The 12390-nt window shown below is 40.3% G+C and overlaps 3 protein-coding genes across 11 annotated transcripts in view; 2 read left to right on the top strand and 1 right to left on the bottom strand.

Annotated features, from left to right (window-relative positions):
* The first annotated feature begins 388 nt into the window (after positions 1 to 388).
* On the top strand, positions 389 to 8466 carry LOC115235071 (zinc finger CCCH domain-containing protein 18-like). Of its 7 annotated transcripts, none has more exons than XM_029806611.1 (8): positions 389 to 740; positions 1571 to 1906; positions 2111 to 3254; positions 3425 to 3915; positions 4079 to 4338; positions 4485 to 4868; positions 5738 to 6124; positions 6315 to 8466. In XM_029806611.1, the coding sequence occupies exons 3-8, from the start codon at positions 2132 to 2134 to the stop codon at positions 6760 to 6762; spliced, it is 3093 nt and encodes a 1030-aa protein (XP_029662471.1). In that variant the 5' UTR covers positions 389 to 740; positions 1571 to 1906; positions 2111 to 2131; the 3' UTR covers positions 6763 to 8466. The 7 variants fall into 7 exon arrangements, with proteins under 7 accessions (XP_029662471.1, XP_029662474.1, XP_029662475.1 ...); XM_029806614.1 differs by having other exon boundaries at positions 1583 to 1906; XM_029806615.1 differs by having other exon boundaries at positions 1605 to 1906.
* On the bottom strand, positions 8427 to 10657 carry LOC115235073 (fat storage-inducing transmembrane protein). The gene is given in 2 exon segments (XM_029806618.1): positions 8427 to 9227; positions 9230 to 10657. Coding segments are annotated over 2 exon segments (1131 nt in total). The 5' UTR covers positions 10281 to 10657; the 3' UTR covers positions 8427 to 9147.
* Positions 10658 to 10787: 130 nt separating this feature from the next.
* The window catches only part of LOC115235074 (CKLF-like MARVEL transmembrane domain-containing protein 4), a 7817-nt gene continuing 6214 nt past the window's right edge, over positions 10788 to 12390 (top strand). Inside the window, exon 1 of one of the 3 annotated variants that reach the window (XM_029806619.1) lies at positions 10788 to 11252. The gene's annotated coding sequence lies outside the window, so the exon portion shown is untranslated. Of the gene's footprint in view, positions 11253 to 11375; positions 11711 to 12390 lie in introns of those variants that run through there. The other 2 variants (XM_029806620.1, XM_029806621.1) reach the window with 2 other exon arrangements.

Here is a 12390-nt window from a genome sequence, read left to right on the forward strand (position 1 = left end):
TCATTAATCGCTAATCAAAACGATTAAATCTGCTACATTCAAAAACGCTATAAATTAAATTTTTGAACGCACTTCTGAATTATTGGACGCATTCAGCGGTTTCAACAGTTGGGTAGCAATCGAACGTGATTGGTTCTCACTTTTAAGGTGCCATTACATGGCAGCATCGAGCATCGATCGTCTGCGCAGAAATCATTGCGCAGGAATCTAAATGAGATAGATTCCAGCTTCTTGCGGCTAATATCATGTAAAGGCACCTTTAGAACCAACAAATCAACGTCGAGTGTTCACAAGACAGTTTGCTCGACCGTTGAGTGCGCTGAATGCGCCCATTATTGCCAATATGTTGCGCATGCGCGAGAAAAAGTGTCTTCTGAGAACAACACTGCGCCCATCTAGTATTAATTAATTCCACAGCCAAAAGACTCGGACACCCGAGGATTCTGCATTCTCCTCGGCTTTTTCAGCGTTTGTGCTTTGTTCTCTTCGGTAATCTTCGCCGACCGACAGCGACAAGTCCTCCCGCGATAAAGAGAGGAATCGCGCAAGTCGCGCACGACGTCTGATAATCGGACGGGTGTAGCCCGACGCCCTGGGCCCCTGGGAAACGATTAAGTGCCCAGACACACGGGTTTCATACTGGTGTGAACGTTAGTTCTACGGGTGACGCCGGCCGCCTTGGAGAGCCTCGGAGTCTCGAAATCTCCTAAGGCCCCACAGGCATAGTACGCGCGACCAAGGTAAGAGGCCCACGATGACACTCTCATTGTCAGCACGGGCAGGATACCGAAATGCAATTTATGCATCGTAAAAGAGAGGGAAAAAAACGTCACAATTATCCCCATCTCGCAGTCTCGATCGCAGTATCGACGCGCCGTCGTCGTCGTCGTCGTCGTCATCGTCTACCTAACCTCTTCTATGCTCTCTCTCGGAAGATGATATCTATGTTGTCTATCACGTTTTATTCACGAATAACGAGATAATAATGAGAAAGATGAATCGTCTGGATACAAACACATCTTTCATGCATATTTTATACCTCTTTTCATAAACAAAAATAAGAATTTACAAAATATGCTATGTAGAGTCTCTTTAACGTAATGTTACTTGATATTCAGTTGATGTGACAAATTATTCCTTTCTGTTGTTTATTAATTAAATATTACTGCAATCGTTACTGTTGAGATTCTATTGTTTTATAGCAATCATGTGCACATGACATAAACTTTTTTTTATACTTTATCAGCAATTAATGTTCATGAAAATGTTATCATAATTGCACATGGCAAAGTTTAATTCTGATTAAAGTGTAATATAAGAGGAAAGTATTGAAACATATAATTATATAAAGAATTTATAGTGTACTCTTTTTTTTAAAAAAAGCAATAAAGTATTTACAATCTATAATGTATAATATTTATTGAATTATATTTTGCCAGAGACAATAATTAGAATGTCGCTACTGGGACGTGCCATCATTGCACTTAAAGCTTTCTTCAAATTCTTTCTTTGTTTTTCAACTTGCCCCTAGTCCTTTCCTATTCTCTTTCTTTCTTCATAGGCCCAAAAGATATTCTTTCAGGTTGAAAGTTCGTTCGCTATAGTTTCTAGTGCAGTACAAAAACGGTTCGTGATTTATCGGTACTTTCTTAGTTTGTGTTGTGTTCAAGTTGAAAGTTTAAATCGACACTAAAAAGTTCCGCGCAAGAAAATCCGACAAAAAAAACAGTATGTATCGTATATGTGACAAGCAAAGTTCTCAAAGTTTATAAGTAATAAAGTATAAAAGTTTTTGATAAAAGAAAAGTTGTCAAAAGTTGTGACATAAAAAGTATGTTCGACACGATATGGATCGCGCGCGTTGTGCCATCAAGAGCGAATACTTCACAGGCTCTGATTGACACAGGTAAGCCCTGCGATGCTATTGATGCAGATTTTTCAGTGCTACACATTCGGTCGGTGAAACGCCTAAAAAAAAAAAAGACAATTAACTTACCAAGTAAGAGAGAAATTTGTGAATGGGTTACATTTAAAGATTTAATCAAAACAGTCCTGTTCCCGTTTGTCTAAAGTTGTCTGCTGTCTTTTAATAAACTCCATTATTTTACAGGCTGAAATAGTTTCAACAACTATGTCCGACTCTGGTACAGAGAGCACTTCCTCGGAAGGGTACGACGGAGATAGGAATCGACTTACTATCACGGATGAGGTGACATCGTCACGCTATTCGCATCATTCCTCGGGATCCGAACGACGAAAGTCTGCGGCGAGTTCTATGACGTCCGGGGGAAAGTCACCTCCTGGATCGCCATTATCAGGCGCGGACTCTAAATCGCCGAGATCCACTCCGTTATCACCGAAATCGCAACGATCCGGAATAATGTCTCCTAGTGAAGAAGGTTCTCCAAGATCGTTGCGTAGTTTATCGAAATCTTCACCGCCAATGTCACCGTCACCCCTGTCGCCAACATATCTCAATCCTGCATCGCCGACATATCGACCATACGAGTCACCAAAGTCTCACCATTCGGGAAACAACTTTCTCGAGTCACCTCGGTCGGACCGTAGCTCATCCCGATCTCCCATACAGGACAATGGATCATGTCTTTCTCCTCCGAACGATTCCAAATCTATGCATTTTGAAGATGCCGAATCGAAAGCATCTGATTTCGAAGTGGATACACAAAGGTCCGCTGATAACTCATTAAAATCATATTCATACAAAAATAGCGAATCCAGACAAAGTTCACCAAAATCGCCCAGATCGGGTCCCAGTTCTGTAAAGTCCTTGATATCGGCGAGGAGTTCACCAAAGTCGTTCAAATCTGGTCCAGCATCTCCCATGGATGATCAAGAATCGGATAAACATTCGCCAGCGCATTCAGGTCCTCGTTCTCCCGAAGAAGACGATGAAGAGAAAAACGGTTCATTTAACGAATTGGACGGCGAACAAATCTCGGATGGAGACATCGAGGATGAACCAGAGACCATGTCTAAATCTAAACCTACACCTATTACTCATGGCGAGGATTTATCGGATGTATCGGATCTTGAAAGCATAGATGGTCCTGAGGAATCTACTGAACAAAATACAGAAATACATAAGCCTCAAGAACAGGATGCGAAAAAAGAAATTGTTAACGATGAAGAAAATATAGAAAAAGAAGATAAAACTGCACCAGTTGGCTTGACGGAAGAAAGTGAACAACTAGACTTTGAAGCCGATGGTCAATGGAAAGACGAACGTGATGAAGGTAAATACATTATGGGAATTTAAAGAGTTTTAAATCAAATTTATTACTAATTTTAAAATTACACACATATATTTGAACATTATATTATGTTTGCGAAATATTATTATATTAAAGAAAAATCACATTATGTATCACTAAAATTACAATCATTGCAATTGATAAAATTATAGGTGAAACTGAAGCGTCAGGTACAAAAGAGATTAAAGAAAATACGGAAAAAGATAGAGACAAGGATAAAGACAAGGACAAAGTGAAGTCAAAAGAAACCATTGAAATGAATGATAAAGAAGAGGGAGAGGAGGGAGAAAAAGAAGAATCTGAATTAGAGGAAGGAGAGCTTAGCGATGGAGAAGATGCACGACCGGAGGAGACTGAACCGAGACCCGTGTGTCGTTTCTATAATCGGGGACAGTGTACGTGGGGAGTTAGCTGTAGATTTTTGCATCCAGGAGTAACGGATAAAGGTAATTACACTATGTTCGATATGGTGCGACCTATGGCATATCCGCCACACGCTGCCACGCCACACGAATATAGACCGCACATCGACAGACCGAATATTCGATCATTACCCGGTTATGGTGCTCCTGCACATACACCTAAAGTGGAAGAAACGCCAACTGAATCTGCCTGGGAACGTGGTCTGCGCCATGCTAAAGAGGTAAGTTATTATTAATTATTATTATAAAATAAAATTATTACTACGAAGTATTTTGTATATGTATAATTTTTTGTTGATAGAGAATTAGTATTTTTATAAACAATTATAGTAATATCTTAAGATCAAGTGTCTTAAAAGAAATTTATTTTTTCTAATTATTTAGATGATGCGTAAAGCGAATAAACGCAAGGAATCAGACATGGACTTTGAAGAGAAGAAAATGAACTTGAGTTTAGGACAGGATGAACTGGATAGAGAAGCAGGATATTACGTAAGACCTGCTAGTCCCGAGCCGCCGGTTGAAAGATGGCCACAACGCGAAGTACCACAACGTAGAGTACCATCGTCTAGACCTACGCCAGACAGATATGTCGACGAGCCTGAGGGATATTATCCTCCAACTGTGTCATCCGATTATTATAGGTGAGATATACAGAAACAATATTATAATCGTATAATTATAAGTTTTAAGAGAAAAAAAATTATTTTAAAAGCGATTATTATATCATACAATAATTATCATTAGTCGATCGGACCTGCCTATTTTTACCTTTATTTTCATTCACTAGGAGAGTGCACTATAAAGATTCTCGCGAGTATCGAGATCGTCTCGATTATCATGCGATTCCACGCGGCGCGACGTCAGCTTCTCCACCACCGCACGGTCGCGACCGAGAAAGGGAACGAGATCGTGAGCGCGACAGAGAGCGAGATTATTACGAGAAGTATGAGAAGAAACATAAACGGCCATCACGGGAGGTTATTGTAGAACGTATCCCGCCGACGAAACCTTGGCGGGAAGAGGAACCACCCCCTGTCGAAAGAGGCAGAGGCGATGAATGGGCGGATCCGTGGATGCGACGCAAGTCTCCGAGCACCGTGCGTCGCAATACGTCATCGCGCCGATCTCGCCGACAATCATACTCTTCGGGTTCATCCTATTCTTCAACGAGGTATTATTCGTATTTGATTGCGATTGATTATTTCTGTCTAAATATCAGTATTAAAGGAAAAAAAAGAGCGTTCTAAAACTATCAAAAAATTGTTATTTATTAAAGAGAGATAATTTATTGAGAATACATTCCATAATGATACTTTTTTTATGAAGAAATAATAGATGATAGAGAGAGGGGGAGAAGATTGTAAATGATGAATATTAATTGAAAACTGCATACACACACATATATTTTCCATTAACTATTTATTATAAATGTGTGTATGTAAACGCGCGCATTATATTTGTCATACTGGGTGTAACAAAAAAGTGGTTTAAACATTTGCTTATAATAATCGCTAAGCTAGATGAAAAATGCTTAATTAAAAATGATAAACAAAAGTTCGATAATCAATATCTTCAGAGTAAACTGGCGATATGAAAACAAAGGATTATTTTATTGTATTACTTCAATTCAATATAGTTAGAGAATAACTATATAAGCAACTGGAAATAAATTAAGGACTTTTTAAAGAATATGAAATCTTTTGAAAAAATATGATTTTATGTACTTGGCATCGCGACGCTACCGCGTCGCTTGATACAGAATAATATCAAGTGTGTATTGACATATAAGAATGATACATAGAATATCTCTTAGAAGAAATTCAAATAATAACATGACCAAAACTTATATATAATAATTTCTAATAATTTTTTGTTTTTATATTGTAATTAACAGATGCAGGGGGGGGGGGGGAACTTACATCAAAATGGAAAATTGCTGTGGAGATATTGATTTACGAACTATGAGTTCCCAAATTTTTAAATCACTTTTTTGTAATATCCAGTGTATAAGAAAAATGTATAAGATTATAATCTTTTTAGTTCTAGCCGTAGCTCGAGCCGTTCTAGCTACAGTTCTTACGACTCCCTATCCAGGTCCCGTTCACCATCACCTCCAGCTAGAACCCGTTCCACCGGCAAAAGCAAAAGTACTGTTATTACTTCACCACCCTCCAATCCTCCTGCTGTGACCGCAACTGCTCCTCAACGAGGCGCCATGCTAATGAATCCCCCTGCTCCATCTCCTCGCCCACCCAAAGGATCTATCTCTCCTACAACGGGTACTTTGCATCGACGGGCCGGATTGAATCCACCAGCTCCAAGCCCAGTCACCTCTCATCAGCGTCATCATGAAAAAGCCAGAGAGCAAAAAGCCGCTATGGCTGCGGCTGCTGTGGCCAAAATCATTAAAAGTCGCTCGAGATCTAGGTAAGCATGATTAATTATTAATTTATAGATTTAATACTGCTTAATACTGAAATATCATTATAAAAGTATTAAAATTTAATTGAATGACGTGATTACAAATAAGCATTACAACTGGTTCAATTAATTAACTTATTTTTATAATGTGTGCCTTTTTTCTTAATTTCTGTCGCAACTATTATGCGTCGTGAAGACAAAGAAAAAGAAGGGAGAAAAAAGCACATTCTAAATCGTTTCGCAGTAGTTCTGGATCGGAGAGCAGTGGAAGCAGCAGTGATTCGAGCGAATCAAGTTACTCGTCATCCTCCAGCGAGGCACGTAGAAGGAAAGGTTCAACACCGCCGATAACACGTAAAGATTCCAAAGGCATCGACGCTTTGAAGTTGAGCGGTGCGAAGCAACAGATTAAACTCACGCTGAAACCTGCGAGCAATACCACAGCAGTAAAAAAGATCGATCGTAGTGGGCTTATGGCAGGGAAAAAACGAGCTCTCGAGTCGCCGCCGTTAATCGACAGTAAAGCGCAAGTAGCCGCGGCGGCGGCCAAGGCCGCCAAAAAGGTTAGCTCGCGTCGTGAGGAGTTGTTGAAGCAATTGAAAGCCGTAGAAGACGCGATCGCGCGTAAAAGATCAAAGGTTTAAAGATCGATCGATGAATCTTCAGTTAAATACGTATGTACTAAACGTTTTCTAGATAGATTGTGTAATTAGCATCATCATCATCATCACAGAATAACGAGATATGCAAAGTATGTTCAATTGTGTTGCTATACACAAGCAAAAACACGTTCTCATTTTTAGAAAATACTGAATCGAACTTTTAATTATTCTTATTTTATTTCTTCACTAGAATTCTTTTGTTCTGTTTTTTTCTTAAATAAACATGTAAGCATATAAGTAGTACTGTACAGTCTCGCCCTGATTTTTGTTTTAATAACAGCTAAATGATTATTTTTATGTAAAATTTAAAAAAAGAAAAAAATACATTATGCAGTTTATATTATGTTTATGATTCATACCGCATAAATACAAAACATTTTGATTCTTGATGCACACATGATGCACATACATGCACACATAATGCAAAATTTATTATATTAAATATCAGTCAATTTTGAATTCCATTGATATATACATATACTCACGAAAAGAGTTGCACAATTGCGATAAATTACAACATTTCTGAAAAGACAAATCGACAAATCGACAAAGTGACATCAATCGATTGTAGAGTTCTCAGATTACAAGATCCATTTTTGCCTCGGTTACAAAATAGCAATTTTTTTTTTCTATTCCTCCGTAAACGGATAAGTCTCACATTTTATTGATACCGAAAGTCGAACCAGCTGACTTTATAAAATATCGATCACTCTCATTCCTGTAGCATTCTTATTTGCGGCCAACTGTCATGGACAATTTCTGTGTCTGACGTACAGCGATTGTAAAGTTACACAGCCGATCCCGAGTAACGATCTGATAACCGAGGGATGTTGTATAAATTGTCATGTCTGTATAAATATTTATTCTATATTTCACCTTTATTCTAACATAAAAGTATAGTATTAAAACTATCAAGTAGATTGTCGAAGATTCCCATGTTGCCAATTGTGAGAATTACTTTGCAATTGCGAATTTCACAGACTTATATATTAGAAATATATATACATATATAGAAGTCTGCGATAAACTCATATGCAAGATCTTTCATGAATGTTGCACTTTGTTACAAGAGACTATCGAAAACTACATTCTATATTGAATATAGAAAACGCTAATAAATCAGATTTCCATGAAGCAGACATTTGTTAGTAGAATCGAAAAAACAATGCTATAAATCAATACAATATAGTGCTATCATTTTCCATTAATGAGTGTAAGAGTACACAATTCAGCAAAGGATAAAATTGGTGTAACAAAAATAGCATTTTTGTTCCATTGTTATGAGATAGAGGTTTTTTAAGAAAGAAAACTAGCGACATTATATGATAACATAATTCAGAATGTAAGTCCAGAAATAAAGATATATATTTTCTTTTAATGAACTAGAGAAACATCGACAAGAACTCGATGTAAGTGACTAATGACCTGCGATATTAACGGAAGAATATGATTCCAAAAAAAATAGAAGAGTATACTATCTCTACTCTCTCTTTCTCGTAAATAAAGCGATTGTATCACGCGCGAGAAAGGAAGATTTCATAATGGAAACTATATATATTTTGTACTTTTCTTCCGTACATATAGTATGACATATAAACTATGCTAATTTCATGCCAAGCAGCCTGTTAACTTAAGAAACAAATGCTTTGTTAACAACAGACTTTATTAAATATAAGTTACAAAACAAAATCCAGAAGAGAGTATTATCAAAGACACCAACTCTCTCTTTGGTTCTAAACAGATTAAATTAACATGTGTTTTTTTAACAATCCGTACAGAAGCATCGATAAAGTGGACACATACTCTCATTTAAATATATTATTCTATAATTATAAATAACAACTTAAAAATACCTAATATAAGCCCGTCCCGTTTAAATGAGCTTGATTGAATCACATTTCAACAATGAGGATATTTTAATGCATGTGAACGTTTTGTCGTATGAAATCCAAGATTTAAGTACTTACGTATCGAAAAATAAAGCAAGGAATATATGTATACATATATGTGTAGGTGCTTTTGTATTACGTAGAATTTTTTAGATGACATTATATCTTATTACATTCAATCTTTGTACTCAAACCTTAAAAAGAAGAATCGAACGTTTGGATACTTACGTAAGTATCGTATATATACCGTGCGCATCCTATGTGTTCATCATCGGTATAATATTTCAATTGTTTAAATAGAGAAAAATGGAAATTTTATGCGAAACATACGACTGTAATGTATGATCGTTAACGTTATAAGCATCATCCAGATATTATTTCAAATGTTTGTAATTCTTGCATAAAAGATAATCCACTTTGCACCATCACTGAAGTATCAAGAGTCCCTCAAAACATATGCAAAGAACAACACATTCTCTTATGCTCTCGACGTGTCAAGATCCGATTGTCTGTTTGTTGGATTCGAATCCGCGGTTTCTTGCATCGTTCTGATCGGCAGGTACCGTTCAAAGTGGTACGTCTCGCCCTGGCGTTGAGCTCTGGATTCGTTTTTACCTCATTGTACTTGAAGAGACCATCGCCGGGGGCCGGCAAGCCGATCTTGGGCAGCTTGTACCACCATTTATATGTGACATACCACGTAATGACCGCGGCCACGCCGCCGAGAAATTTCTCGATCATGATATGATAGTAGAGCATCGTCGACACCAACATAATGTCCCACAGTAGTTGCTGCAGCGTCATCACCACGAAGAGACCGCGCAAATACGGTGTGAGTGCTCGATGCGCCTTCTTCAGGAACTCGAGATCGCCATCGGAGAGATTACGCAGCGGGCCGCGGCTCGTTTCGGACGGCGTGGATCGCGTGTGTTCCTCGCGCATTATCAGATCCTTAATGCCCTCCCATCCCACCAGGGAGGAACCTTCCTCGGCGAGGATCAGACTGGAATAGATCAGGATGAACGTGTGGCCGGATATGTCGAGACCGCTCCAGAATTTACCCGATTGCAGGCACCTCGACTTCGATTGCATCTGAATGTCGCGGGTACCCAGACACCTGCCGTAATTGGTCTCGATGTAATTGAACAGTTTCGTCCAGGCGAGCCAGGCAACGGTGGCGAGAAGGACACGTGCCAGGTGTCGCAGCAGGATCGGCCTACGACCGCAGCCCAGCGTGTGCGCCGTCAAGGCGACCCAGGGCACGGTTACAGACAGCAACCAGCCCCAGCCCCACTTGACAAAGTACTGATTCAGAGCATTGTCGGACCTGGAGAAGTAAGTACGTGGCATCACGATGAAGTCCGCGATCAGCGAGACCGCGAAGATCGTGCCGCAGTAGATCGCCACTTTGAGCCGAGTGTCAAACAGCAGTGACTTCTTGCATATATGTAGCAGCATGGTGATGAGGATGAGGCCGATGGAGCTCGGCGCCGCTGTCGGCCTAGTACCCCCGCGATCCTCCTGCTGAGTGAAACTCGGCCGAAAGTTCATCCGACTGGTCCCTGCATTTCCGGGTGACGTGTGGATGCTCCGTCGCTTGCCCGTTGCCATCCTGCTTCGTCGGATCCCGAATCCTAGGTTATCGATGCGTGCGATCCCCGATGTCGCCTAAAGACATTACACTGAATTAATCTTTTAGGTTAGGCGTAGGCGCATTACTTGTTCTAGGAGATGCTGGAAGATGTCCAATACGGCGCTGCTCCCGAAATCTTGCTCGTCGCCTCAAGTTGTTGGACTCGAGGTAAGATTTGCTTCGTCATCCACTGTTTGATCTACTCCCCTCTTCTTTACTCCGCATTACTATGCGTGCCATGGATGTTCTTTGCCCTCGGGTTCCTGTCCTAGTTTTTCTTCACGTATAGGATATTGTAAAAGCCTAAAACGTTTCGCGCTCGTTTACGTGGTCATGATTTGTCACGATAATGACACTCGATCATGTCATGCATGATCGACCGAATTGACAGGATTATCGACCGTTGCGCGTGTACCGACCGTGAAGGCAAACATGAACTTCCAAAGTTCGCCGCTAGATGGCGCGCGAAGTTGCGCAATCTGGTTGAGCGGAGCGCGGGGTACCGATTAGTTCACAACGGTCGGTTTTGAAACGCGGTCAATGGGTTCCGAGTTCCGGTCAGTTTCAGTAGATATACGTTCGCTGTCGTAACGTCGAGAGACGCGCGCAAATCTCTATTCGTTCTGTACGTAACGTCGACGCGAGCGCGACTCTCGTCTTCGTGCGCTTCAAGGACGAGAGCGAAGAGCTTGACAGAAAGAGAGAGAGAGAGAGATAGAGTGAGGGGGAACGTACGACACGCCGGGACGCGGAGCAGGACTCACGTCGGGAACGATCGCGTGCATAGATCGACCGAGTTTTACGACGCTTTGCTGGGAGCCGAGCGTTGCTGGAAGAGAAGACGCCAAAAGGAAAAAAAAAGTGACGGCGTAACGTCGCGCGACGATACCCGGAAGAGGTGAAGCAATCGAGGACGCCGTGCGGAGTAGAGAGCAGTAACAGGTGGAACGGTAATAACAATACAGTTGTTCGATTATCGCAACGTGTCGCGGTCGTCTTCGCGTCGTAGAAGCGTGCTACCGAGCTACCTGCAAGATTATTATAGTGTGTGTATGTGTGTGTACGTATGTATGTGAGGACACGTACACAGGCGAATTGTGCCTTTTTCATTCTCGGCTCTCCTAGTTTACATTCGTTTGCACGACCCTCTACGAATTGACACGACCTCGTTGACGCGACGCGACGCGACGCGCATCTAGTCGATAACCGTGTTAATTCGACGTGTACGTCACTCGTATCGTCTTTCTCTCTCATCTTGTGCGTGAGAACAGCGAGGGGCGTAGCTTCGTAGACTCGCGCGAGTATGTGAATGAGCGAAACTTTTTCACGACGTCTCGTATATTTCAATATAATCGCCAAAAAAAGAAAAAAAAAATTGTGCAGAGAACAATTCGATAAACATTTTTGCGTAAGTCTGTATTATTGCGCGTATCGGTCTATTGTTGCGTAAATGAGAATTTGTAGCGCTTTGATTGTTTACGTTTACATTGTAATTTTGTCATTAGACTGATTAGAAGCGATTAAGTCGCTTTCGTTACGTGTTTCTGTTCAACGCACATGCATGGCTGATACAACACGAATATATTATTGTAAAATTTTGAATTAATCCGAGAGAGATGACCGTATATATATTTTACCATTATAATTCCTGAAATACTTCTCTTTATAGGGCACAAGATTGATCGATACTTCCGCGAACTAGACGTAATTATTAATACTCGACGAATGGAACGACCAAATTCTTGAAAAATCGATTCTACGCGACATTCGGTATGGCGTCGCGTCAAGCGTTCATATATTGTTCACAGCAAATCTCTGTTAAATTTGACATTTCCCGTATCTCTCGGCGAGATAGCGATATTATGCGCGCGCGAATCTCGACGTTCCTCTACCCACGCGCGTTTAAGTAAACGCGATGCATTCCTTTTCGCAATGTTCACTTGCATGCGATCATTGACGTTTTCTTTTAATAGGAATAAACGGGTTTTTTATTTAATCTCGTGAATATTGTCGCGCGGTTTTAATTTATACCTCAAATCTCGAGTGGTCTAGAATCGCGAACAAATATATATATTAATATATATATAT

The sequence above is a fragment of the Formica exsecta genome, unplaced genomic scaffold (genome assembly GCF_003651465.1).
Source record: "Formica exsecta isolate Colony F162 unplaced genomic scaffold, ASM365146v1 scaffold21, whole genome shotgun sequence".
Lineage (NCBI taxonomy): Eukaryota > Metazoa > Arthropoda > Insecta > Hymenoptera > Formicidae > Formica > Formica exsecta.

Bases quoted from the DNA above. Each gene is read 5' to 3' on its own strand.
- LOC115235071 (XM_029806611.1), top strand. From the start codon at position 2,132: ATGTCCGACTCTGGTACAGAGAGCACTTCCTCGGAAGGGTACGACGGA. The intron at 3,255-3,424 runs GTAAATACATTA...ATAAAATTATAG, and splicing joins GAAAGACGAACGTGATGAAG to GTGAAACTGAAGCGTCAGGT. The intron at 4,339-4,484 runs GTGAGATATACA...TTCATTCACTAG, and splicing joins GTGTCATCCGATTATTATAG to GAGAGTGCACTATAAAGATT.